The 25,959-nt window shown below is 38.9% G+C and overlaps 5 protein-coding genes across 8 annotated transcripts; 3 read left to right on the top strand and 2 right to left on the bottom strand.

The window, feature by feature from the left end:
- The first annotated feature begins 616 nt into the window (after positions 1-616).
- Positions 617-1,783, top strand: LOC131314381 (17.3 kDa class I heat shock protein-like). Its single transcript, XM_058342975.1, has one exon. It carries the CDS (start codon positions 1,209-1,211, stop codon positions 1,683-1,685), a length of 477 nt encoding a protein of 158 aa, XP_058198958.1. The 5' UTR covers positions 617-1,208; the 3' UTR covers positions 1,686-1,783.
- Positions 1,784-8,061: 6,278 nt separating this feature from the next.
- On the top strand, positions 8,062-13,443 carry LOC131314377 (serine/threonine-protein kinase BSK5-like). 2 transcript variants are annotated; one of them, XM_058342969.1, is made up of 10 exons: positions 8,062-8,642; positions 9,005-9,219; positions 9,424-9,559; positions 10,020-10,153; positions 10,236-10,341; positions 10,669-10,754; positions 11,492-11,680; positions 11,985-12,149; positions 12,479-12,592; positions 12,907-13,443. In XM_058342969.1, the coding sequence occupies exons 1-10, from the start codon at positions 8,561-8,563 to the stop codon at positions 13,147-13,149; spliced, it is 1,470 nt and encodes a 489-aa protein (XP_058198952.1). In that variant the 5' UTR covers positions 8,062-8,560; the 3' UTR covers positions 13,150-13,443. The 2 variants fall into 2 exon arrangements, with proteins under 2 accessions (XP_058198952.1, XP_058198953.1); XM_058342970.1 differs by lacking the exon at positions 8,062-8,642 and adding an exon at positions 8,690-8,738.
- A 413-nt stretch (positions 13,444-13,856) lies between these two features.
- LOC131314385 (mitochondrial import inner membrane translocase subunit TIM10) lies at positions 13,857-16,751 on the bottom strand. Of its 2 annotated transcripts, none has more exons than XM_058342979.1 (6): positions 16,573-16,751; positions 16,433-16,494; positions 16,173-16,225; positions 15,363-15,401; positions 14,885-14,954; positions 13,857-14,191 (listed from the first exon to the last, which is right to left on the bottom strand). In XM_058342979.1, the coding sequence occupies exons 2-6, from the start codon at positions 16,475-16,477 to the stop codon at positions 14,141-14,143; spliced, it is 258 nt and encodes an 85-aa protein (XP_058198962.1). In that variant the 5' UTR covers positions 16,478-16,494; positions 16,573-16,751; the 3' UTR covers positions 13,857-14,140. The 2 variants fall into 2 exon arrangements, with proteins under 2 accessions (XP_058198962.1, XP_058198963.1); XM_058342980.1 differs by having other exon boundaries at positions 16,639-16,711.
- A 1,926-nt stretch (positions 16,752-18,677) lies between these two features.
- LOC131314383 (uncharacterized) lies at positions 18,678-22,368 on the top strand. Of its 2 annotated transcripts, none has more exons than XM_058342977.1 (4): positions 18,678-18,814; positions 19,120-19,237; positions 21,189-21,265; positions 21,902-22,368. In XM_058342977.1, exons 2-4 carry the CDS (start codon positions 19,137-19,139, stop codon positions 22,075-22,077), a joined length of 354 nt encoding a protein of 117 aa, XP_058198960.1. In that variant the 5' UTR covers positions 18,678-18,814; positions 19,120-19,136; the 3' UTR covers positions 22,078-22,368. The 2 variants fall into 2 exon arrangements, with proteins under 2 accessions (XP_058198960.1, XP_058198961.1); XM_058342978.1 differs by having other exon boundaries at positions 18,743-18,783.
- Positions 22,369-23,348: 980 nt separating this feature from the next.
- Positions 23,349-25,292, bottom strand: LOC131314380 (uncharacterized). The gene is made up of 3 exons (XM_058342974.1): positions 24,890-25,292; positions 24,297-24,623; positions 23,349-23,786 (listed from the first exon to the last, which is right to left on the bottom strand). The coding sequence occupies exons 1-3, from the start codon at positions 24,978-24,980 to the stop codon at positions 23,620-23,622; spliced, it is 585 nt and encodes a 194-aa protein (XP_058198957.1). The 5' UTR covers positions 24,981-25,292; the 3' UTR covers positions 23,349-23,619.
- Positions 25,293-25,959: the final 667 nt, after the last annotated feature.

Below are 25,959 nucleotides of genomic sequence, written 5' to 3'. Positions count from 1 at the left end.
GTCCAAAAACTGAAGGCTCTCTGCTGATGAGTGTGATTTGTGGTGAATTGGGTTGGAGGTGGCATTGTCTCATTTGTGTACAGATACCGCGTACATACCTATTTTGGGCCCGTCTCGGGTTCTACAAAAATAATCTGAGCCACTCATTTTGTTTAAAATGATTTGTGTAGGGTCCTTGTAAAAAATTAATTTTTTTGGATAGCGGAAAAAGTGTTTACGAAACATTTAACTTCACTTCAGAAATGTAGGTCTGGATTCTGAAGCACATTTGGTGTTTTGTAAACGTTGTTACCGATATGTGAAAAAGTTGATTTTTACAAAGACTTTAAACAAACTATTTAGAACAAAATAAGCGGCTCGAATCATTTTTGTAAAATCCGAGGGGCTCGAAATGTATGTACATGAATTTATGTACCTATAGGATATCTGTTTAAACAATACTCCGTACTTCCGTAGTATATCGTGTAAGTTTTTTTTTTCTAAGCAAGTGTATATCGTGGAAGTTGTTATGTCTATTTTTTTTGTCAAACGAAAATTCAACAAAACTTACGAAAGAGAGTACCACATTAAGAGTACAAACAGAGTTTTTGGCCCACAAGCTAATCTAGCACTTGTCAAATATTTAAGCTATCTCTCTAATTATAAATTCTTTCATCGCGATAGGCATATCCATAACAAACACAAAATCTTCCGTGTGTTCAACTCTCAACCTAGTAAGGTGGTCAGCACATTGATTAGCCGAACAGTGAATGTGCCCAATCGTAGTGTTAGTCTGAGCCAATAAAAAATGAGCTTCATTGATCAGCAGACTCTGGGTCTGGGGGTGATTGCCTGGGTACAAGCAGAGTTGTTGTGTCTATGGCATTACTCGTTTTCCACCGTTGTGTATGGGCCTACGATCCACCTCAGTTGGGCCGAGCTAGGCTCTTACGTCCTCACGGGTTGGTCCGTCCGTCTAGATACGTCTCGCAGGTACTAGAAACTTCGTCAGCCCACTTCGCACTTATCCGCATCGATAATCCCCGAACGCACTAGAATTCTCCTTTCACTTCTCATAAATACCCAACACGTCCCTCCTCTTTCTCCTCACTTCAGCAGCAACAAACCAAAGCAATCATTCCAGCGTAGCATTCTTCTTGCAATCCAATCAGGCTTCCAAACGCTCAACCAATTCCTTCGATTCACTTCCGCACCAAACCCAGAAAAAAATGTCTCTAATCCCAAGCTTCTTCGGCGACCGACGAGGCAGCAGCGCTAGCAACAGCATCTTCGATCCCTTCCCCCTCGACGTCTGGGACCCATTTCGGACCTTTCCCCAATTCCCCCAACTATTCCGCGAGAACTCGGCGTTGGTGACCACGCGCGTGGACTGGAAGGAGACCCCGGAGGCGCACGTGTTCAAGGCGGACCTGCCGGGGCTGAAGAAGGAGGAGGTGAAGGTGGAGGTGGAGGACGACAGGGTGTTGCAGATCAGCGGGGAGAGGAGAGCGGAGAAGGAGGAGAAGGACGAGGCGTGGCACCGGGTGGAGAGGAGCAGCGGAAAGTTCGTGAGGCGGTTCAGGCTGCCGGAGAACGCGAAGATGGATCAGATCAGGGCGGGGATGGAGAACGGGGTTCTGACCGTGACGGTTCCAAAGGAGGAGGTGAAGAAGCCCGATGTTAAGAGTATTGAGATTTCCGGTTAGATTTTGGTCGATGTAAATTCTCTCTCAAGATGCCTGAGTCAGTATTTTATTACTACCGTTATATATATGATGTGAATTGTAGTAGTGTGTTTTTTTTTTTTTGATCGGCTAGTAGTGTGTTGGATCGGTTGTATTTTCTGTTTCAGAGTCTTAAGTCCTGTTTTGGGTGTTGTAAGGTTTTAATTGCGATATGTAATGAGAAATTTGAGTGTTCTTGTTACTAGCTTGTGGTTTGCCTTGTCTGCTTCATACATCAAGCAAATTTTGGAGTAGATGATTAACGAACGGAGGGCAGATCCGTTCAGGTTCAGGATGTTGTGTGTTGAAAACTTATCATGTGCAGCTCAGTCTTTGTGCCGAGCGATTTTCTGGCCGTTAAATTTAAAACATAAAATAAAAAAGTCACACAATTCAATAGCCGAAAAATCTTTTGATATAGAGGTGCATGAGTTTTTCAGATCAGAAAGAGATCGGATTTCTTATGAAGGTTGTTGGTAAATAGGTACTGTTAGGGCTGCAAACGAACCTTGCGAGCGGCTCGCAGCTCGGCTCGGTAGTAGCTCGTTCAAGCTCGGCTCGGAAGTTAAACGAACAAGCTCGAGCCAATTTTTTCAGCTCGTTTTGTAACCGAGCCGAGCTCGAGCTAGGATAAGCTCGGCTCGAGTCGGCTCGTGAGCCGGGGTATATATACTTAAGTTTAGGATTTTTATTGTTATTTCATAATTTGTTCTTTCCGTTTCACTTTCCAATCAACTAAGGGAGGCGAGAGCATATGCATACCAATACACCCCTGCTCCATAGGAAAATGAAAAATATATACTTTCACAATCAAAATATTTTTGGTTGTATTAGGCCTATGCAAGGATATATATATATTTTTCGTTGGTCCGTTGACACTCATGAACAAGCTCGAACTCAAGTCAAGCCAAGGCCCGCTCGGCTTGAGCTCGACTCTTTAAGTTTTCACTGAGCTCGAGCTCGTGTTTATTAAAAACTTAATAAACAAACTTGAACATTGTAAAGCTCGGCTCGGCTCGGCTCGTTTGCAGCCTTAGGTACCGTGTATTTCCTTTTCTTCAATGATAGCAATACTATCAAAACGTAAACAAATACTACTACTAAAGAAGAATGTGCAAAAGCCGGATAACTGAAGAGAGAAAACTTTAAAAGACTTTATGTAGGATAATAATATAAATTGGTTACAAGTTTGCAAATCTTTACCATTTCGCACCACTTGATATCATTGCTTGTTATCATGCTCTGTTGCTGGGGCTAGCTGTGTGGATCATGGTAATTGGTTGCAATTTCGTTAATTCACTACTTGAAGAAAGGAGGAATCCAAATTGAGGAACGAATAAAGGAATGTCTAATTTAAGCAATGTCATTCTTGGTGTCATATATGGCATCATCTTTAGAAATTGCTACCAAACTTGCCAAATCATCCAAACTATTTCATTTGCATGGAAAATGGGATGGATTAAATTGTTTTCAGATTGTGTAAGAAGGACACCAAACAAGAATTTTTTATTTTTTATTCTTTTCGACACTGTGCGACTAAAAGAAAAGAATTTGGCAATGCCACTTTGGCACCACCGGCGGCCCTGGTCTTAGATGTCTTCAATGCATGAATTTTTGGCATATATTAACAGGTTCATATCCTTTGCTTTTTTCATTTCCTTTTTACATCGTGTAGCGCCTAAACAAATAGAATTTCATCGCGATTCATACGTTCAAAATTATCACTGTTTCCTTACGCATATGCCTTTTCTATACATGTAAGGAATCTATAGGAATAGCAGCAGCATCTTCTTTAGGATAACGCTTTTTTGCCTAATAAATCGTGTATTTATAGTCCTACAAATGCTTGATCATGTGACGCTCCGCTCTAGTCACATGCCTCCTTCCAACCCCATAAAGCATTTTCCAAATCCCTGCCTTATGGCCTTACCGACTTCTCAAAAATTGAAGATTTTGGGTTTGATACCGTGTCCTCATTCATTTTCTTCGTTTGTGGCACTTGAGAGACCATGTAGTATTCAGCTCGACTGGGCTTACACAAAGTTCGTCTGCAAGTGTTTGGGTGGTGTGTGAATTTTAGAGATAATTGGTTTATGATGAGGGTCCAATTGCTCCTCTCTCTCTCTCTCTCTCTCTCTCTCTCTTAAACAAGTCTTCCAGTTGCTCCTCTTAATGAACAATATGCATTTTTGGCGTTGGAGGATGAAGAATCGCGAGCACAATAATTTATGGTTAACCATGTTCCCTGGACTCGACCGTTCGAGTCCGGACCACTCAAATAGGTGGAAGAAAGACTAGCTGGATGGAAAATAGAAATTTGTCTGTCCATGTGGGCTAGGTTTTTCCCTAGTCTTCAAATACAGAGGCAGGAGATCACTAAAATGTACTGAGAAAGAAAAAGTGGGGAAAGAAAGGCATAGAGACAGTCAGCGGGTTCTGGAACATATGGTGCAGGCACCAAAAATGTTGATCATAGCATTGTGGCCCATGCACCATTTTATGAGTCAAACCTGATTCAAAAGGGGTTTCTCAATGACACAAAAAAGAAAAAAGAAAAAAAGGAGAGGTTGTGTAAATTCGAGCTGGAAAATTCAGCCAATGAGCAAGCAGAAGACCATCAAAGTTATGACAAAGGCTTTTCTCCATCATTTTGGGCCGAATATATACTAGTAGTAGTATTTTGATTACTAGCTACCTTTCGTCTTCTGCAGGCTTTTGGATATATTAGATCCAGTGGAGGACCCAGTTCACCATGTGCTCTGATGCTGGTATCTTACAATGCCATCTCTCTCTCTCTCTCTCTCTCTCTCACACACACACACACATGTGCATACATATCTCTCTCTCTCTCTCACACACACACACACACACATGTGCATACATATCTCTCTCTCTCCCTCTCACACACACACATGTGCATACATATATGTAACACACTAACACATATACCGTATAAGAGCCATGCTATACACACCTTTAAAACACAAAGGTTGTGTTTGGTTGGGAGTTTAGTTTAATTTAGTTTTGGTAATAGGTGGAGAGAGAAATAGAGTAATGATTGAAGATAGGGATAATGATTTGAGAGAGATAGAAAGAGATGAGAAAGTAATAATTGGAGAAATATGGTAATGATTGGAGAAAGAAATAGGATAATGATTGAAAAGTAAACTAAAACTAAAACTAAGTTGTTAACTGAAACAACTGTGTTTGGAGCCTTTTGCAGCATGTGAGGACCTAGCTCGTACTAGTTAATTCGATCAATTTTATCAAACTAATGCAAGTTATTAGAATTTTTGTTTTCGACCACAAATCTAAATATTTTTTTGGCCCGTGCATTGAATTCGCACAACGTTAGTTTAGTAGGGTGAAGCTCTGGAAAAAAAAAAAACAGTCAAGGAAATCAGATTATTTGTGATTTTTGGACCGTCAAATTAGTATAAAAAATGTTAGAATACATGACACACAGACCATAAAAATATTCATAAAAAAAAACGAACGATCTATTTTCATGTTTCGAGTGTCATCTATACTACTATTCCTTAATTTTAGTATCCACGTGCCTTTGAAGTGGATAATGATAAGGACTGTGGCGTTTAAGTACAAAATTTAAAGCAACTTTACCTAAACCAGAGGCATTTATTAGTACTACTAACACATAACGCAATTGTATACGTAATCTAGTTGTCTCTTCTTTTCTTTTTTTTGACTTTGACTCAGCCGAAAGTTAGCCTAATTCTGACAATAAATGGTGTACTACATTACTGTACTATACTACATTTTTGCTAACGTTATTCAGTTGGCATCTCTTGAATCTTTCTTTACTGCAGGCCGGAATTCGAGCCTCATCATGAATGGGCTATGAATAATTTCTGAAACTTTTCAAGGGGACGAGAACTAACCTACTAACTCTTTATAACTCCGGTTGATGTATACAATATTTGAAGAAAAAAAAACTCCTTATTAAAATGAGAAACTAATTGCAATTTGTTCCACGTGACTTATATGCGCGTAGGAGCCCCATGCTTTGAAGCTCCATTATCAGATCAGATCTGATCAGAAAGAAATGGGATGTGTGTTGAGCTTAGCTCATTGAATAATCTTGTTATTTATGCGTTGCCACAAAGCCAAATAAATAGAAATAAGTAGTATTATGCAAAATATAATCAATATCGCTGTACTCTAAGGGTGCGTTTCAGAAAGCAATAACTTATGCACCACTTTTTATTTTTATTATTAAAAAAAATGTCCAGTTGTTTCCATTAACTTATAAGTTACGAGTTAGTTAGTGTGGACGACCTTTCAAAATGCAATAAATTGTAGCCCAAAATTGTTAGCAATACCACTTCTTCTTGTTGGAAATGTCAAGTTGTTTTTACAAACCCGTAAGTTGTGAGTTAATGTGAATAACTTGTCAAAATGCAATAAATTGTGACCCGAAATTGTTAGTGGAAACACCTCCGAAATGTTGATCACAATTTCGGGTCGAGTGAGACAATTGCTCATTCTGATTTCTCCCATGGGTTTAGTTTCTTCATTTTCGATTTTTATCAGCGCCCGTGTCGTGAAATACCCCTAAATTGGCCCAAGGGTTTAATTTTTCCATTTTCAATTTATTCCTTCCCCCTAATTTTTTTTTTCAATCAGTCGCTTTATCAAATCTATAGAGTATTTTTCTTTGCGGCTCTCACATTGGAAGTTTGGGTATTGTGTGTGTGTGTGTGTGTGTTTGTGTGTGTGTTTAAAGGGTCTATTATACCTCTTCTTAGTCAACAATTATCTATGTGAGTTGGTATGTGGAATTACCCTCTTGCCCTCCTCCAAAGCAACCAAGTCTCACCCACCCGTTATAGTTTGAGTGCTTGACCTTTGGTACAGGCTCCTTGGGCCCTCTTTAGTGGCGAGGGTATTATCTGTGTGTATTTAAAGAGTCCATTATGCCTCTCCCTAATTAGCAATTACTTAAGTGAGTTGGTATGTGAAATTACCCTCTTGCCTTCCTCCAAAGAGTATTTTTCTCGGCAGTCCTTTGATTATCGATAGTTATTGTATCCGTCTCTATCCATTTTTAAATCTATTTTCATTTTTTTTTTCCCCGCTTGATCCTTTCCATTGCCAATATGTTCTTTACAGTTTACATAATTCTCAATATAGAGACTGAAAATTGTATCGTAAACTCTAAACGAAGAGTCTGCCCCAACAACATGGCTATATCTATAGTAGGGACCCTTACAAGTCTCGCAAGATTAATTGAGATGTACGGAAATTTATCCGAACACTTGAGTTATAAAAAAAATAAAAATAAAAATCTCCATGACTATGCATGCTCCCCATCCTAACACAATGACGTTTTTTGTTGTCAAATAATAATAAGAGGTGGATGCACATGTTATTTTTGTTACATAAGAGGAGAAATGAAAATAGGCAAATTATATACTTACCTGTTAAGAATTACTCCATTTGTTCTATTTTGTTTGTCTTTTTTGACTTTTTCGTGTTCAGTTGTTTGTCGAAATTTTAGAAAATTGACCTACAAAATCTTATGAATTTCCTCATTTATCCTTCTTTCAAGAATCCAAATGATAATTCTAAGTTGAATGCAGGGCATTTTTTGGAAGTTCTAAATTTTTATTTTTATTAATTTAAATTCTTCAAAATAGACAAATAAATTGGGCGGCAAATACTCTCAAGTCTCAATCAGGAGCAGATCTACATGTGAAGGTGGGGGTGCTCGGGCGCCCCATCTTGACTATTACCTCTATATGTTTATTGCACTAACGTAGTAAAATTGAATCCTATTGGCACTCCTCACATCACAATGCTCAAATCTAAGAAATTTTTCAGTGTCCGTGCACGCATCTCGACCGTCCAAATGCGTTTTGGAAGGCCCAAATTTGTTTAGGTTTGAGGGAGTGTTTCGATAATTTTACATTAAGGTTGAAATGCGTGCACGGGCACCACGTGACCATGTCCACCCAACACTAAAAAATTTCTCCCCAAATCCTATACAAGCACTAGTGTAGTAAGATTTACAATTGAACTTTTAATTTTTAGCATCTCGTATTAAAAATTTCTGGTTCCGGCCATTGCTCTCGACATCGCATAACCATCTACAAGAGATCTTATCGCAATGTGGCCGGAGCGGAAGTTGAAGTCCCATCACGTGCAGTTTCGACTTTCGAACATTATTATCACAATCTTGCCCGATGGTTAGTACAGAGACCAGAACTCAAATCCAAATGGGAGTGTACTCCTTATCTATTGACAAACCATTTCGGTGGAACAGCAGCGCACGGCACATGCAGCCGAGGAGGAAAATTTTGATCAAATCTCGCAGTCGAAAGCAACGTAGGAGTGGACTACTTTAAAAAAGAAAAGACAGAGCGTGGCGTGGGTAGAGTTCTTTGGCAGTTCTCGCAACAGAAATTTCAGAACAACACTCTCTTCATTCATTCACTCGAAAAGGATAAAAACTCAAGAAACGAGGGAATGATGACTTGGTTAGCCGAAAACGTGAAATCGTGCCAGTATAGAGAGAGAGAGAGAAACAGAGAGAGAGAGGAGTGAGAAACCTTGGATCCAAAAAGGTTCACCCCTTTTCTGCTTCTCTCTCCCTCACTCTCGCTCGCTCTCTCTCTCTCTCTCTCACACACACACACACACACTCTCTCTCTCTCTCTCCCCAAATAGTAGTAAACAATTATTCCTCTATTTTCTTTCCATTTTCTACTTTCTTTTCCATCTGGTTTGTTCTTTTCCTCTCACTTTCTCTTTCCAATGAAACACTCTAAAACCCCCTAGTGAGAGAAAGAGACACGCCCTTCAGCTTCTCTCTCTCTCTCTCTCTCTGGAACCAAACAATGGGAGGCCGCTGCTCCAGATTCGGTCTCTGCTGGTGGCCCTCCAACCTCAAATCCAACCTACCTCATTCATCCGATCTCGGTAAAACTCCCATTTTCTGCTTTCTCTCTCAAATCCTTAACTGAACTGTTTGTTTAGCTGGAATGGTTCTAGAGAGTTCATTACTTCAGATCTTAGGTAAAAGTCAATCCTCCCTCTCACGAATTTAGTACTTTTGCTCGGTCCCGCTCACTCACGTGCGCGCTTAGGTTCAGATTGAATGGTGATCTGACTTGTTGTGTGCATTTAGCAAATCAAGTACGGCTGTACGGGAAAGATTGTTCTGCCCTAGCATCAATCGAATGAATTGATACACTGCCTTAGATCTTCTCTGCAATCTCATACTAGCAATTTTGTTGTGCCCGTTGTGATTTTTCTTCTCATTTTTTTTTATTTGTGGCTAGACCGCGAGTATGAGAAGCTGTCAGTGCCTAGTTTCAGAGAATACAGTTTGGATCAGCTGAGGGCTGCGACCTCAGGATTCTCGGTGGACCACATTGTATCGGAACACGGCGAGAAAGCTCCCAATGTTGTGTACAAAGGAATGCTCGAAGATGGCCGTTGGATCGCCGTCAAGCGTTTCAACAAGTCTGCCTGGCCCGATACTCGTCAATTCATGGTTTTGTAATTTTGCTTTGATGCCAATTCTATGGTTAATTAGTTGATCGTGATTTTACCTGTGTTGACTTTACTCTCATGTTGATAGTTGTGTAGTCTGGATTTGGCTCATTGGGTAGTTTGATGAACATAGTATTATAAATTAGCCCGTTGTGATGTGGGAATTGTGTACCTTAATGTTGAAAATGATGTGATTTGGTATCAGGATGAAGCGAGATTGGTGGGGGAGCTGCGGAGTGAGCGGCTGGCTAACTTGATTGGCTGTTGCTGCGAAGGCCATGAGCGATTGCTTGTTGCCGAATTCATGCCTCATGAGACTCTCTCAAAGCATCTTTTCCATTGTAAAGTCCTATATATTTTCTCCCATTGTTGTTAACGTTTTTCTTTGCATTCCAATGCGAAGTAGTGTGCTTAATGCAGAGTTTGGTATGATATAACTAGCATTACATCATCTTGTAAGTGAGGAGCTGCATACAACGTTTTCTTACTCTGGTTGCTGATAAATTATTGAGAAAATAGAAGTTAAAGTCCCTTTTAACTGTTAGATTCTTGCTTTTGGGACCTTGGAAGAGAACCCTATGCTCAGCTGAGCTGAATTCAGCTGTTTGACTAAGTTGAGTTGGGTTTCTCATTCATTGGAAATAAAAAGAGCGTAATCAGGGAGGACAAACATAGTCAAAGAATTGACTATGTTTTGACTCGTGATTATGCGTTTGGAGCTTAGTTATGAGTTTAAAAAAAAGAAAGAAACTTAAGGGCAATATTCCACAATCGGTAATTGTGTTTGTTGGACTGATTTAGGGGATGCGCAGCCCATGAAATGGGCAATGAGGTTAAGAGTGGCTTTCTACTTGGCACAAGCACTGGATTACTGCAGCAGTAAAGGGCGGGCACTGTATCATGACCTCAATGCTTATAGGGTGTTGTTCGATCAGGTAAAAATCACCTATTGTAGTCATGTTCAAAAGTCAGCTATGTTTTGTTGTGTAGTTCTTATTGTGAGGAAGCATTTGACAGGATGGTAATCCCAGGCTCTCATGCTTTGGCCTAATGAAGAATAGCAGAGATGGAAAGAGCTATAGTACGAACTTGGCTTTCACCCCTCCAGAGTACTTGAGGACAGGTGCATCAACTCCTCAACTAGTATCTAATCATTTGGTCCTCTTCAAATATAAGATTGTTCTGTTTTGTATGTTAATCTTCTTGGTCCACTTTGACAATGAGTATCCATATCATATATAAGTCAAAACTTAGACTTGTGGGTTACGTAGTGTATATGCTGTAGGTTTAGGATACATGCTTCTAGCTGTGTGCATGTGTGTCCATTCATTTCCCTTTTCAAAATATTCTTCATGCATGAAGCATACATTGCTGGGGGCATTAGTTGTGTGCATCATTCCCATATTTAGTGTTGCTAAATTTAGCTCATTTACTTGTTTCAATTTGGCAGGTAGAGTGACGCCAGAGAGTGTTGTTTACAGTTTTGGTACCCTATTGCTTGATCTTCTCAGTGGAAAACATATTCCGCCAAGCCATGTAAATTTTCCTTTCTTGTGGACTGAAGTTACTTTAGTAGAGTTGCGCAGATGCATGTTGCAAGTTGCAACTATAAGAGAAAACTAATGGGGCTTTCCAGTACTATTAGTAGTGTCAACTGCTGCAGTTCTTGTGCCAATAAACTATTTTATGTGATCTTATCAATAGATTGCTTCTTATCTGAGATAAAGTTGGATTGCAACGTATACATTGACTTTAGTGAACATTCTGCTGTCTGCTGTCAGCACGTGTTGTCTTTAGAAACTGAACTTCTGGCAATAATGTTCTTTTGTGGTAGATTTTATGCAGATATATGACTGAATTAAGATTTTTGATGGCCTAGCAGGAAGAAACTAGAACATAAACTTATTGGTCTCAAAGGCCATAATTTGATTGACTCTGGTTGTCACATAATTTCTAGTGCAAGGTCTGGCAGTCATGCCATGTGGTTAGATTAAATGAATAATTAACATGTGTCCAAGATTCTAGGTGTTTTATCTATTGCTTGTTTTATTTTAATGTGTACCTCAATTCGATGGTAGATGCATCCAAATATCCAGTTTTAAAGAACATCTGGGCTTTGCTTAAGGCCAACATATTTTTTACTTCCAACTCATGTGGACTTCCCTCTCTTCTCCCTCTCAAACACTGAGGGAATTCTGGGTTCCACCTGTAGTTCAAAACTACGCAATTTCAGCTTAAGTCCAATTTGCATTTTATATGTACCTTTTTGGCAGGCACTTGACCTGATACGTGGCAAGAATTTTCTGATGCTGATGGACTCTTGTTTGGAGGGTCATTTCTCAAACAACGATGGGACTGAATTAGTGCGGTTAGCTTCACGTTGCTTACAATATGAACCTCGCGAGAGGCCAAATGCTAGGTCTCTTGTGATTGCCCTTGCTCCTCTTCAGAAAGAAACTGAGGTATGTAGTACGTACCAAATCTGCACAATCTAATTGGAAGTAACTGGTAGTTTTTAGCATTGTTATGTTTCTTCTAAAATAGGTATGAACTTGGTACTTGAGATGCAAAATATTTACCTTGATACTTTATTTTTTTCATCAATGCACACATTGGGATTCCCAATTTGGAATATGATTTTCTACTTTATCTACTGATGGCCAATTGGCCAGTAGTCAGCACTGACTTTACTGTTGTCAAATGCTGATCGACACAATCGTGAAGTTATGACTCTATGAGATCATGTGATTCAGTGATACTTGACAGGTACCATCTCATGTTCTGATGGGTATTTCTCATGAAACTGCATCCTCCGCATCAACATCAGTATTAACACCTCTGGGTGAAGCTTGCTCAAGAACGGATCTAACAGCTATACATGAAATATTGGAAAATCTTGGATACAAGGATGACGAGGGCGTTGCAAATGAGGTTAGTAATAGACCTGGCATTCTATTCCAAATGATATACTCTGGCTCATAATAAACGTCACACTCTTGTTCAGAACAGGGCCAAACGAAGGATGAACAAATATTACAGACCCATGCGCATGCACAGATACATGCAGGGATAAACAAAAATACTTCTTTGGCTCATAGTATATCCTCCGCATTATTCTTTTTATAAAGTGGCTATCTTTTTTGCTCGGCAAAACAGTGCATATGCTTAGTGTGATCAGCTTTTACAGACCTGGAACTCATTTTCTATGTTGGCACTCTCGCTTAATTGCCAAGTTCTTCCCATTTATTTTTCTTTTGCAGCTTTCTTTCCAAATGTGGACAAGCCAAATACAGGAGACCCTGAATGGAAAGAAACGCGGTGATGCTGCTTTTCGAGCTAAAGACTTCAGTACTGCCATTGACTCTTATACAGAAGTAAGTCATTTATCTGGAAGACTGGAAGTCTGGAACACAGGATTGTATCACTAAAAGCTTTCTCACAAGTAAAGCCCCAGCTTTCACAATAGTCCAATTCATGTTCTTGGCACTTCCATATTGACTTCAAATTAGTCGAAAATGATCCACTCTGATGACCTTGGGCACTCTGATGTATAAAATTTTTTTTTGGGCCACAAAGTCAAAAGCACCAAGTTCCATAAAACTAGTCACTTCTTGCTAGAAACTGTTTTTCCTAGTACATTTGTTATTTGCGGCAAGGTGTAAATCATTCCTGTTTCTGTCGTGTGTAGTTCATCGATGGGGGAACCATGATATCACCAACAGTCTTTGCAAGGCGCTGCTTATGTTATCTGATGAATAATATGCCACAAGAGGCCCTTGGAGATGCTATGCAAGCCCAGGTAATATCTCCTGATTGGCCTGCTGCGTTCTATCTTCAAGCAGCTGCCCTGTTCAAGCTGGGGATGGACAATGATGCAAGAGAAACACTCAAAGACGGCTCATTATTGGATGCCAAAAGGAAAAGAAACTGAAAGTGTATAGGTTTTTCCTTTTCATTTTTGTCTAACCAAGGAATACTCCTTGTATCTATCCATTGTGTTTTTTTCTTTGCCATTAGAGTTTCTGCAGTCCTTGCAACATCAATTTGTAGGTCTGAATGGTTTTAGTTCTCTCCAAAATTGGAGGAGTTTTGTTGTACTTTTTCAGTAGAAACCCATTTTCAGTTTCAGAGTTTCACTTTCACCCTCATCTTGACTTCAAGTCGCAATTGTAAGAATGATTACCATGTTTGTATTTAGAGCCGATTAACTGTTAAGCCACAACTATTACCTTTGCTTTGTCTCCAACTGTGTTAGCTTTGGTACACTTAAAATATTTCGCAATAAAAAAAATAACTTTAAAAAGCTAAAAAAAAAACAGTTTTAATGAGCTTAATTTTGATGTTTTTCTGTTTTCCACCTTTGAGTAATCCGTAAATGCATGCTTGCAATAAAGGGGCTGCTTGTGAAGGTCAATGAGCTTGAACAAAATTTAAAACTGGCAATCAGTGATTATTTCATTCAATGTTGCAAGATACAAAACGGCATAATGCCTAACACCCTTAACTTTATTACCAAAAAAAAGCCTCAAGTTATACCCATAGAAGGATGTTGAAACAGTGACATTAATTTATAGTTCAATATGTAAATTTGTAAGCTACAAGGAAAATGTAGGCAAGGCACGAATGAACCAAAATAGAAAAAACTCCAGGTCTCCCATGGCAGTATTTATTTCATTCGATGTTCCAAGATACAAAACAGCCATGATATCTAATAGCCTTAACTTTAATAATATAAAAGGCTCAAGTTATACCCATGTAAGCATGTTGAAACAATGACATTAGTTTATATTCCATCAGAAAATTTGTAAACAACAAACTACCATCCGCTAAGAAAATGTAGGCAAGGCACGAAGGAAAAGGTAAACAAAATCTCCAGGTCTTCCATGGCAGCCGCTTGCTGATTGGAAGAGCATGTACAAAATTCACATTGGAGGCCGATTGGAACCGAGCAATTGCCCAATGAGATTGGTCACCTGAATAAAACACAACTCACACAATGTCAACTAATTTTATCTTTTTATCCCTTTCACTTTTCTTCTCAAGGGACAAAAAATGAGTAAAGTAACATGTCATAAGAGAGATCCTTATGAAGGGAAACGAACTTCCCAGCTACGTTTGGTAGCTGACAGAACCAAAAGTCCAAAACCATAGTACGCGAAGCATAACCTACGAGGGCGAAGTGACAGATTTTCACCACAAGAGAACAAAACAAAAATCCAAGATCTACCCACTAAAAATCCATCAACAGACCAAAGCCATCAATGTCACTCTATCTCCAATACAACTAGCACCCTCCTCACTTCCCTCCCCCAAAACCCAGCTTTGACTATTAACCTTGGGTCAACCCCTTTATGGAAGCTTCTCCAGGGCCTTTCCGTAAAGCAGCCACAATGCATCATTAAGAACAAAAGAATTTTATACCTAAACCTGAGGGGAAGTGTACATCAGTTCTTAGCATGTAAGCCCCGAGCTATACAAGGTCACAGAAGTACTAGTACTGCTAGAGCATACTTTGTAAGACAGCATAATTCCATTAGATTCTAGAACATATAGATGTTTCAACTGCTTTTTGCTCATAGAAGGACAGCAGGGATTCCTAAAATCACTCTATCTAATTTGAAATCAAATAGTAATGAGTGCATGCACGTAGAAAATCAACAGCTTACCTGCCAGTACTTCGAAACACAGCGATCAATGCAGCTATTTTCACCCATGTTTAGCTCCGCTTCCTTGTACCTGGGAAAAAAAAAAAAAACAGGACAAATTCTGATCTCTCAGAAAAAGAAATAGCTAAATGACACTTATAATGCAAAGAAAATCATCTTCAAAGTGATAATCAAAATCCTCAGATTTTGAAGCCAGATTCACACGATTATACTGCACCCTTTTCTCAACCAATGTTCTAAAAGTCGCTATGCGCTAGTCGGGCGGTCGGCCACCTTCAAGCTATTAATCAGTGCATATTAATTAGTAATCGGCGATTAATGATTAGTCAGACCTAATCGGATAGGCCCCGCCAGCGATTTATCTCCTACTAATCGCCGATTAATTCTTTGTTTTAGAACACTGTTCTCAACAACCAGAAAGCTACACCCCATAATTCAACCACAACAGAGTTTAAAGAAAAAGTTTAAATCTGCAAACCTTTTCTCAACGCACTTGTTGAAACATGTGTGGGTTAGCCTGGAAAAAAGTAGAACAGTTTAATTGACGAAAACCAGCATCAAAAAATGTTGCATAGATAGCAAGAATCAGTTGGACCATTCACTGTTAGAATATGTAACCTTAGGGACTGACAATTAAGTACATTACTATTAAATATGGGACAGGGTATAAAGCACATGTTTTTCCAAAACAAAAAAGCTAACCTCATAATCAATACAAAATTGAAATCCAAAGTTCAACTTATTGGAGACGTAGCATCGCATTTAAGAACCCCGCAGTAGATGACAAATCAACATGACAGAAAACTAATATTTTCACAAGGTGGCACACTTTAAGAAGATTGACATCTCCATGCAATACTTGCCTTTTTCTCAGATAACATCTCTATGTGATGCATTCTTGAACATTCAATAACCAATCCTCGTAAACCTATTAGATAGCACGCAAAGGTTGCAACTTAATGTCTACATGCAATACTTACCTTTTTTCGGTCAACATCTCTACGTGTCAATCACATTGTCTCGAAGAAAAGTACACTGAGTTTAAATAAAAGGCATAATGGATACAGCCGACAATAAAATGTGTCATATAGGTCCAAATAAGCATCGCCATGTCTACAAAACTATTTTTACAAATTCTGCCATGGATCTGTTTCTTTTCAAACCTTGATGGCTTGATCTTTGTATGAAATCATCACACATGCAATATGTTCACGAATTGCAAGCATAAATCAGAAAATAGATAATGCCCGCTACCATGTGGTGACATTTACGAAATCGAGTAACCTACTTGTTGAACATTTCAACTCTGTACTCCATCTCCTTTTCTGCCATACCAAAGATCTGCAATATCATCAAGAGTCGTCTGAAGTCAAGTCCGACTTACCACTTCCCAAATTAAACAAAATATCCCAATCTACAGAAAATCTTTTTTTGTTTTCAAACCAAAACAGACCCATTAGAACAAAACAAAAACCTCCTAAAGCACTTAAGAGACACACATGAGTTCATATACAAAAATATGTATAGACGTAAAAAGGCTATAAAAACCTGGTCTTTGTCCAGTTGTGTTGGGGTATTATTGGTGGCAGCCATAGTTATAGCAATTGTACCTGAAATAGCAATGAAATCATTGAATTTGGAAAAGAAAATACCAAACAGAATTTGCAATAATCTTTCGGAAATCTTACTCTCTGCGGGTTGAGAAGAAGAGGATGACAACTATTGTATTTGAACGTAAAAAATTTAGCATTCACCGGCGATTTCCGAAACCCTAGATCTTACGATGACTGACGCACTCTGTGATGTAGGGTTTTAGGGAACGAAAGCGGAAGCGGCTTCTATGGAGAGATTTTTAGTTTTAGATTGATTACAACTTGCCCCTCAAACTATCATCCTTAAACAAGTTACCTCCTTAACTTACAAGATCCTACAGTCGACCACCTTTAACTATATAAACCTTTCAACTTGGCCCTCCGGTTTAGTCTTCAGTCCTGAGTGTTGTTTTTTATGCAAGGAGAATCCCCACAATAATGCACATTTAAGCAAAATTAAAGACCATACCTGAGGGTTTTTTTTTTTTTTCTAAAAAAAGAAGAAGCTTTGTTTGGACTGCATTAACCTAGGGAGAGATTTATATGACTATTGGTGTCGTGCCGCTATCCTGATTCTTATCGACTGATCTGGTTCTCCATGAAAACATTCACTCTTTTCAAGCCGTTGGTCTCTGTTCGTAATATCCATTTTTATTATCCCTCTCTCCCTTCTCGTCAATTCTATAGACATTGGTGGGTATTCACACATATATCTACTTATATTTTCAGCAATGAATCATTTCGTGTCTAGTTTATAAGTTTATTTGATCTTTTACTAAAGTCTATAGTAGTGAAATATTTGATAGACCGAAGTATATTGATCATTTACTAGTTCGTGTATCTATTTATATTTGCATTTCTAGATATTTAAATTAAGGCTTCATTTTTCAAAAATAAATAAATAAATAATTGCCGTAATACTTGGATTTTTTATTGGATCGTATTCTTTTGCTAACCGAGATACTTGCTCATAGAGTATCTTTTGAAAGCTAAGCTGCAAGAAAGTTAAAAATTTCAAGCAATTTAGGCATAGTACTGGACACCTTTGCTTTAATTACGGCTCCAAGGTTTTTGGAAGAGATACAGAGTAAACACCCTCGAGTGAATTTTATAGTTTCTGTTATAAATGTGCTATAAAAATAGTGTTTTGAGTCGGTGGTGGGTTCAATTCAGCAAAAGCAAACCCACAATTATCCGGTCGATTTGGGGAATACCCAAATCCTGTCGGATACGATTATGGCACAAGTTGTCCCATCCCTAGCGGTTATGGAGATGGATTTGAGCACATCAAAAATTGTTGCTATCTCGTAGAGTTATCCCAATAACTGTCCCAATCTGCCCCTGTTGCCATTCCCATGTTTTCTTCATATTATGAGAGAAACTACACATTATTCAGGGCTCTTCAACAGTCATCTATTTCCAATATATAAAGGGAGATGAGCTTTTAGCATGAACACTTTTTTAAAACTGTCACAAAAGTGATTTCCTTAATTATCCCTATCATAAAAAGTTTTTACTATCATAAGTGGGAATGTCATACTCCATTACCTCAACTGCCATTGCCATAACCCCGCGTCCCCTACAAGTTTCTTCTTTACACAAAAAACTGCCACTTTCAAACCAATAACCTGCGAAATCTCCTCTTTCACACAAGTATATTGTCGTCTTCCTTTTTACTTTTGGTAAAATGCTAGGAGTAGTTCATTTTGTGTGTACAACCCACCAATCACTTTCATTGGCCTACGGCCCTAGGCTGTACGTAGGTGATATACAAAACAGAAGAACCACCTACTCCTTCAAGAGGTCTTTCACTTTTTGTCCATTTCTTTCTTCACCTGATGCTTGTTTTTTATTTTTCCTCGACAGTAATGGGTTGTTTATGGTTACATATTCTGATATGGTATTTTACTTTTACCATTGACATTTTTGTTCTAATTTCTGCATTGTATATGGAAGTATGTATTCAATTAAATTTCCGCGATGCATGTGCAAATTAATTTTTTGTCAAAATTGGATCGAACAATAGCGGGAAAGCTATTGTACATAATACGACTTGCTAAATACGTAAAATTTGACTTACACGCGCCACGGTCTCTAGTTATGCAATCAAAGACTAACAATAGGTCAAGTTGAAGGGTTAAATAGTTAGAGCTAGTCGAGTCTAGGACTTTGTAGTTAAGGAGGTATTTGATAGAAGTATGATAGTTTGGGGGGCGAGTTGTAACTAGTCCAAAAATAAAAGAGTGTACCAGGGTTTTGGTTTTGCTACGAAACCATAAACCGCTGTCTCTCCGGTATAGCTAAACGGTAAACCGACTCCCCGCCGACTGGCAGACAGGTTAAATTTCTCTCTCTCTCTTCTCTGTTCTCTCTCTCATCTATGTGCGGTTGCTGTTCTATTTTGTGGTATTACGTATTCATACCTGATACTCATTCTTTGGCTTCTTGAAGCATTTGAATTCGTGTTCTTTGGTGGTTTGATTTCGACGTTCTTAAAATCGTGCTTGTCAGTACTTCGATAGAAATAGCTACCCGAATACCGTAGACGTAGCAAGTATTTTAATTAAGGGTTAAAGCGGAGCTGTGGTGCTAATTCGGAGTCTAGATTTTGTGATTAACTTGGTGATATTGTTTTTTCTCCAGCATTATTTCCTGTACTGATGGAACACGGGTCATTCCAGGACCAGACGGCATCGACATTCTCATTGGCCGATGAGGAGCATACACTCGCGAATTCCCTCAGATTCGCTCTGAACCAAGAGTATGCTCTTTAAATCTTTTTTTAAGTATCTTAATTATGTTCTGTTGTAAGAAATTTCTGTTGTTTCCAGTATCTCTAGCCCTATTGCGCTCTGGAAATGTCGACAGACTCGACACTTGATCATGACTGTGACTTTTGTGATTTGCTTGGGTTCGTATTGATTTTGAAACATTTAAGCCACCATATTCTGCTCTTTATTTTATGGGAAAATAAGAAAGCTGAATTGTTAGAACCATTTGAACCAGTAACAGCAACCAACTAATTGTGAGGGCTGGCCAAACAAGGAGCACAAAAGATCCTTAACTCTTGCTCTCATTACAACCCTTGGGGGGCGGAAGGTGAGAGGTTTATAAAACTTATCCACCGGCCGACGACACTCACTACCCCGGCTACCATTGACGCGACTGCTATTTCCCATTCTCCTCTACGTCTTGTCCTAGTTTGGTAGCCCAGACCGTTCAGGAATGGGAGCCTGCTTTCATTGTGAAATAGAAGGAGAAGGGTGAGAGAGAGTAGGAGTCATATTCCCTTGGTTAGCTAGGATGGTTGGTCATTAGCTGTCAGCGAAGATAGTGATCCGGGGTAAGGTCATCGGAATCGCTGCAGCCATAGTCTATATATGATCTTTATTCTTTGGACAACTTGTCATAACATATGCGTTTGAGGCTCAATTCTTTTCATCTTTTTTATGAATGGTGAACTAATTCTGATGTGGCTCCTAAATATATTTGTGTCTACAATGTCTTAATAGGATTTGTAAAGAAACATTGTCACTTTTTTGTGGGTTTTTTTGTTTTGGTTTTTTTTTTTTGCTGAAGCTCCATAAGATCCTGCAAAGAAAAAATTTCTGTCTTCTAGCTGTAAAAATTTCTGCCAAGGCAATACTAGCTGAATTTCAAGCAAGTATTCTCTTATGAAGTTTGCATGGTCGTGTGCAATTGGTCATAGTTGTGCCCTTGAAATAAGCCGCTAAACGTAATTTACAAGAAAAACTGGAAGAGAAGAAATAATTGCAAAAGAAACTAACAAGTGATTATTTGATCCATGGGAAACTATCTTTCCACCGGGACTAGAGTTCAAGCCCGTGCCACTCCCGCCTTAGGAGCGCGCTCTTGCACTCCCAACTAAGGAGCTTGACGGGAGCAATCTCCCACTGAGTTGGGAGCAGGCTCCTCACAAAGATGGGAGCTATAGTACGATCCTTGTAGACAAAAATACGGATTTATCACTTGGCTTTATTAATTGGTCCTTGATGAACTTATATATCAAGCTCAAGTCATGATATATTGAAAAGAAAAGCACATATTGCAACACTAGCCCATTTCTTATACTTGTGGTGGACTTGACTCATTTTCTCCCTAAAAGGATTGTGCCTTTAAAGTGTATATTCTATGCTACATTAGTTTTGTGATGTATGTGCACGTTCTTTTCACGCTCCCAACCTTGGGAGCTTCTATATTTGCCAGCTCCCCCGTTCTGCTCTTGCTCTGTGCACACGGTTTGACATGTGAAAGTTGATGTAATGGCAACGTGATTTTGCATAATTTCTTTTCTATTGCATAAAAGTTATGGTAGTCGAAAATTTAATTCATCGGATGATTAAAGTTGAGTTTAGAGAGTGCTATTTTTTGGAGGATAAGAACCTTAGTGGAACTATGGAAGTTAGTAACCTTTATGAGTTGGAATTCGTAAACTATGAAAGAGTGTAGACCAAGCTGGAGAAAAGTCTTGTTCCTAGTTTAATATATATGATCGGTTGAAAGCCTTTCTATCATACTGATGAGTTAATTTTTTTAGTCTGCAGCGAATTTCTTTTTAGTTTCTTGTTCTTATTCCTGCATTGGCATCTGTATCCAAATTGCAAAGGGGATTTGTGTTTGATTTTGGTGTTTAGTTGGGTTTATAAGTGCCTGTCCAACAATTACTGAGCTCACGTAATGGTATGTTGCAGTCCAAGAGTAACAGTCTGCGGGTACAGCATCCCTCATCCTGCAGATGCTCGAGTAAATATAAGAGTCCAGACAACTGGTAAAGCTTTTCTTTTTTCTCTAGCAACATACAAGGGTACCAGTACATAGAATTACATTTCTCCCTTTGATTCCTCTAATTCGATCTCAAACTTCTCTATAGCTAGAAATCAGCAAAAATTTGATCTATTTATGTATCTTCATTCAAATTCAGTTTTCCATCAGAAAAGATATAGAAGTGTTGGATTTTGGATTTTGAAAATTGTGTGTTTGATTGTTAGGCCATTTTTGTTGTTTGATACACCTTCTTTCTTTTTTTTCCTTCTTTCCTTTCAACAATGATTAGAGAGCTCCAGTAGCATGAAGTAAGATACTACGATTTTTTAGCTCTGCCCTTAATTGATTGAATACCCCAAATTACATTGCTAAGCAGAAGCGTAGTATATCATCATGCAATAGAATGTTTTTGTTCTTCTGGCCAATTTGACACTAGGGAAAATAGTTACTTCATTGAGTCCACATGCAGACCTGTTCGATGCGTTATTTTAGAAGCTAAGTGCTCTCTCTTGAGACAAGTGACAAGTCATAAATGGTTTATATCTTAACGCCCTTGAAATTTCATGAATTTGTCTTACTCTTTATCACAATTCCCAACTATTCCACTTCGCAAAATTTTTTAACAGCCGAAACTTTGCAGGTGATCCAGCAAGCGAGGTATTCAAAGATGCATGCCAGGATCTGATGCTCATGTGCCAGCATGTTAGGAGCACCTTTGACCAGGTTGTTGCTGATTTTAAAAAGACCCAAGAACTTGAAGGGGCAAAAGATCATAAAACCATGCAAGACCTGGAAACAATGAGTATTAAAGATTAAAGAGCTGTGTCATCTGACTTTCACATGTTTCGTTTCAAGATCTCAGTTTGCCAGTCTCTAAGATAAACTATGGTAGTGAAGTTGTCTCTCTGGAATCTTTCGATAAAATACTGATGAGCCGTCGCTCTGTAAGAATTCTGCATATAATTTTGATTCGTTCAGTCTGGTGGTTAGATCCGGACATGGGGCTGAAAGTGTTATCGTTCTTGGTTATGTCCCTTGACAGGTGAATATTGCTTGTTTTTGTGACAGTAATGTTTGCATAGAAGTTATATTCATTTTGATACGTAACTGGAATTTGCAAATAGTGATGGAAAATGGCAGCACCAAAGGTTGTCAAATCGTTAATCGAATCGAGAATCGGATTGACCTTTTTCTGAATTGGGAATCGAATCGAATTGTGAATTGTAATGATTCAGACTAAATTTAAAAAATACATTGAAAAATGTATCTATGTACCTACATATTAAAGATACATCGTAAAATGAAAATATAAGGTTAAATCTCTAGTAAAGTTTTCATTCGAGGCTATGAGCTTTGTTCCAGTCTATAATTCAAAAGATACAAGAATTTAAAATAAATACCAATACTAACAAATTTTGCATGGGAATAAAAAATTTCATAAATCGTCAATCAAATCACGAATTGAATTGTGAATTGTACAATTCACCATCGATTCTATATAAACCTTGATTCACCTATAGATTCATATCGTTTTTGCGAGAATCGTGAATCGTACGATTTTTGACAACTATGGCAACACCCAATAAAATTCTATAAAAGGCGTGGATTGGATGGTTCTAATGCTCCGGCCTTAATTTGGCATATGTTGGATGATGTGGGGCCTACTTAGGGAAGTTTGACCACATATTTAATGCATTCAACCATTATGTAATACATTCATCATATCCATCCATCTAAGGAATAGGATTAGTTATTTGCATTTACACATTCATTCTACCCGAATCTATTGGGAGTAGAAGTAGTTATTTGCATTCACAAGTGTTATGGAATATGGAGTCAATATAAGAGATGTAATCTCAAGAGCTTGAATTATGATTGAATGAATGACAATTTGGTTTTGGTGTGATGCTAAAGAGGCTGCCTTTGGTAACCTAGGTATGAGGCGCTCCTAGATCTATCTTCTTTAAACCCTTCTTCTTCTTCTCTTTTACTGTTCACGCCTACTAATCACAGCCCCAAAAACAGTCATTTTTCTTGTGTCTGATCATAATTAGACCTATTCCAATTCTGTCATACATCAAATAGTCATTTTGACTACCAACAAAAGTGGTAGCTAGGGATGCAATTATCTCATCTAGTAACAGAATATAATCTTCTTTCAACCATATGAGTAAAGGGCACTGTAATTCTCATACAATGATCGTACTATCCTGATTTTCATACGAAAATTCCCGGTATATATGTGACCGTATGATAGATGAGCCCAAGTGATACTATGACAATTTATCTGATAGAAGCAGGAGAAGAAGTAACGAATCGGGTGATTTCACTAGAGGCAGGACCAGCAGCATCTTCAGGTTAGGCAGCAACAGGAGCATAAGCTGGAGCATTGGCAGCATCAGGAGCATAAGCTAGAGCATAGACTGAATCAGAAGCTGCTGCTGCTGCGCCAGAACTTAGGATTTGACTCATTGACTGCCGTCGATTGGTCTGCTTAGCCTCGCACAACTCGGGCAAAAATACCCCTGCACACGGTGAACAAAACACGACGTAAGATACCTTTCTCACTTTGCCTAGGAGACAATTGGTTCTATAGGTTGGGGAATTTCTTCCATAAGAGAGAATGAAAAAGGATGGATATGTGGTTTTTTGGGGCCGAACGTTAGTTGGCCCCTGCAATGAAGTATCTCTTATCCCATTAGTCCTTTTTCGGGATTTCAACTTTTAAAGGAGACTTTCGGTTAATACTCTCTGATTCAAATTGAAAAGCATTTATTCCCCACGTTGCCATTCAGTTCCTGCCTTTGACTTTTCAAAAAACATTTACGTTTTGCGATATCTTAAAATGCGAAGGACTAATAAATCAGCGATGGAGGGGAGAAGTTTTTGCCATGCGACACTCACTAAAAATTCACCAAAGTGACCAATTTTGCATGCAGAATTAACTCTACAAATCGAGTCGTTTCCAATGCTAAATCCTATACACACATATACCGAGCATGGATGGTATTACGAGTCGAAGAGAAAAGCATCACCTTCTCCCAAGGCGACATTGTAGTATAGATTAACGATGTTGGGGCAATTATGGAAACAAGCCGGTGAGCAGAGATTAGCAGTGAATTGGGGCTCGAGGAGGGAATCGGATGAGATACCGATGGAGTATCTATCAACGCCACATGCACCAATGCACGCATCGCTCTCAATCCATTCACGCATGGTCATCGCCACCACCTCGGACGTCTTGCACTGGAAGGCCCCATTTCCTTCACTCGAGGCTGTAGTTTCCAACACACATCGCTTCCCGGAAGACGCGACTGAGAAGGAGCACATTCCAACCGACAACTCCTCGCATATAATTTCACCTACACAGAAAATACCACCAAGTTTAAAGTTTCAAAAAAACAAGAAAGAAAGAATCTCTAGTCAAGCCGAGATGTAGGCGAAACAGACTAATGTGTTAGCTTTATCTGGTCATCGCTGTTGTGGGTTTCACAGACGAACCAAGCAACACCGACCGACCACCTAGGTCAGTTTCCGGCCTGCATCTCGACTTATAATGGTCAAAAAAAGAACTAGTCACATTAATTTGGAGGAAAAAGTAGTAGGATATATAGGGGTTGTGGGTTACCAAGAGCTCCTTGCAAGAAAAGAGAGAAAACAAGGAAAAGGATCATTGCCATTTTCTGGGGGAAGAATTTGGTGTTATGGGTATGGCACATTATGTGTATAGAAGGTGGTGTTTATATAGAGGAGAGATTGGCCAAAATCAAAACAAAAGAATGTGGAAAATGTGAATGAATCTTAACCATACCGACTTTGGTTGATTCTGCATTTACTTTAGTTTCCTAGTTTACCTGGATTTTGTGCCTATGGAATTTATGGTACAAATTGGGTACTTTGACTAGGCAGGCTGAGGATTCTTAATTGGTTAGGATCCGTAGTAGGCCATAAAATCATAATACCCCTTTGAAAGGAATTTGGAAGGCAAAACCAACAAGGGAAAGGTGCCTTCTGCTTTCCCATAATCTCCAGATGCCGTTCATCTTATTCAATATATAGTGCCCTCTTGAAAGATCCTTTATTCGATGTCATCTTCCCCGGAGAGTGACTCTTTCCTGCTTCCAATGTCGACTGGCTTGGAAGCGGACTTGATTGTCTTCCATGATTTTTCATACAAGACGAGACGAGACGGATTCAGATTCTGAATTGTTGCTTCTTGGAGTTTGATTTAATGTTGATTCTTTGTCAGTTGATCTCATCTACTACCGCGTGCTATTTATGCGACAGAAATAGATACTGGTATTTTTAAGAGAAGGAAGATAAATCGCAAATCATAATAAAGAGTTTTACCTTTTAATAAAAGAAAAACCAGCTGAAAGTAGACTAAAGCCTAGGACAAGGCATACTAGGTGCAGTGTGCTATTAACCGCTCCGTCTCCAATTTTCAATCCGTTTGAATTGACGTGAAGATCTTATTATTCTGATCATATTATTCTAAAGAGACATAATTAAATTTTAACTTTAAGGCTCTCATAATCACGTTTTTGCTCCATAGAATTGCAAGCGGAAGAGTTGTTTTTTTCCCTTTGATAAAACGGTGCCGTGTGTGAGTGTGGGTAGGGGCTGCTGCCCATGGTGGGCAGCAGAGCCCCCGCGTCCCCATCAAGGCTATCACAAAAAGTCTGAGATGTTCTTGCA

This window comes from Rhododendron vialii, chromosome 13a (assembly GCF_030253575.1).
Source record: "Rhododendron vialii isolate Sample 1 chromosome 13a, ASM3025357v1".
Classification (NCBI taxonomy): Eukaryota; Viridiplantae; Streptophyta; class Magnoliopsida; order Ericales; family Ericaceae; genus Rhododendron; species Rhododendron vialii.
This window is presented reverse-complemented; position numbering and strand designations above follow the sequence as displayed.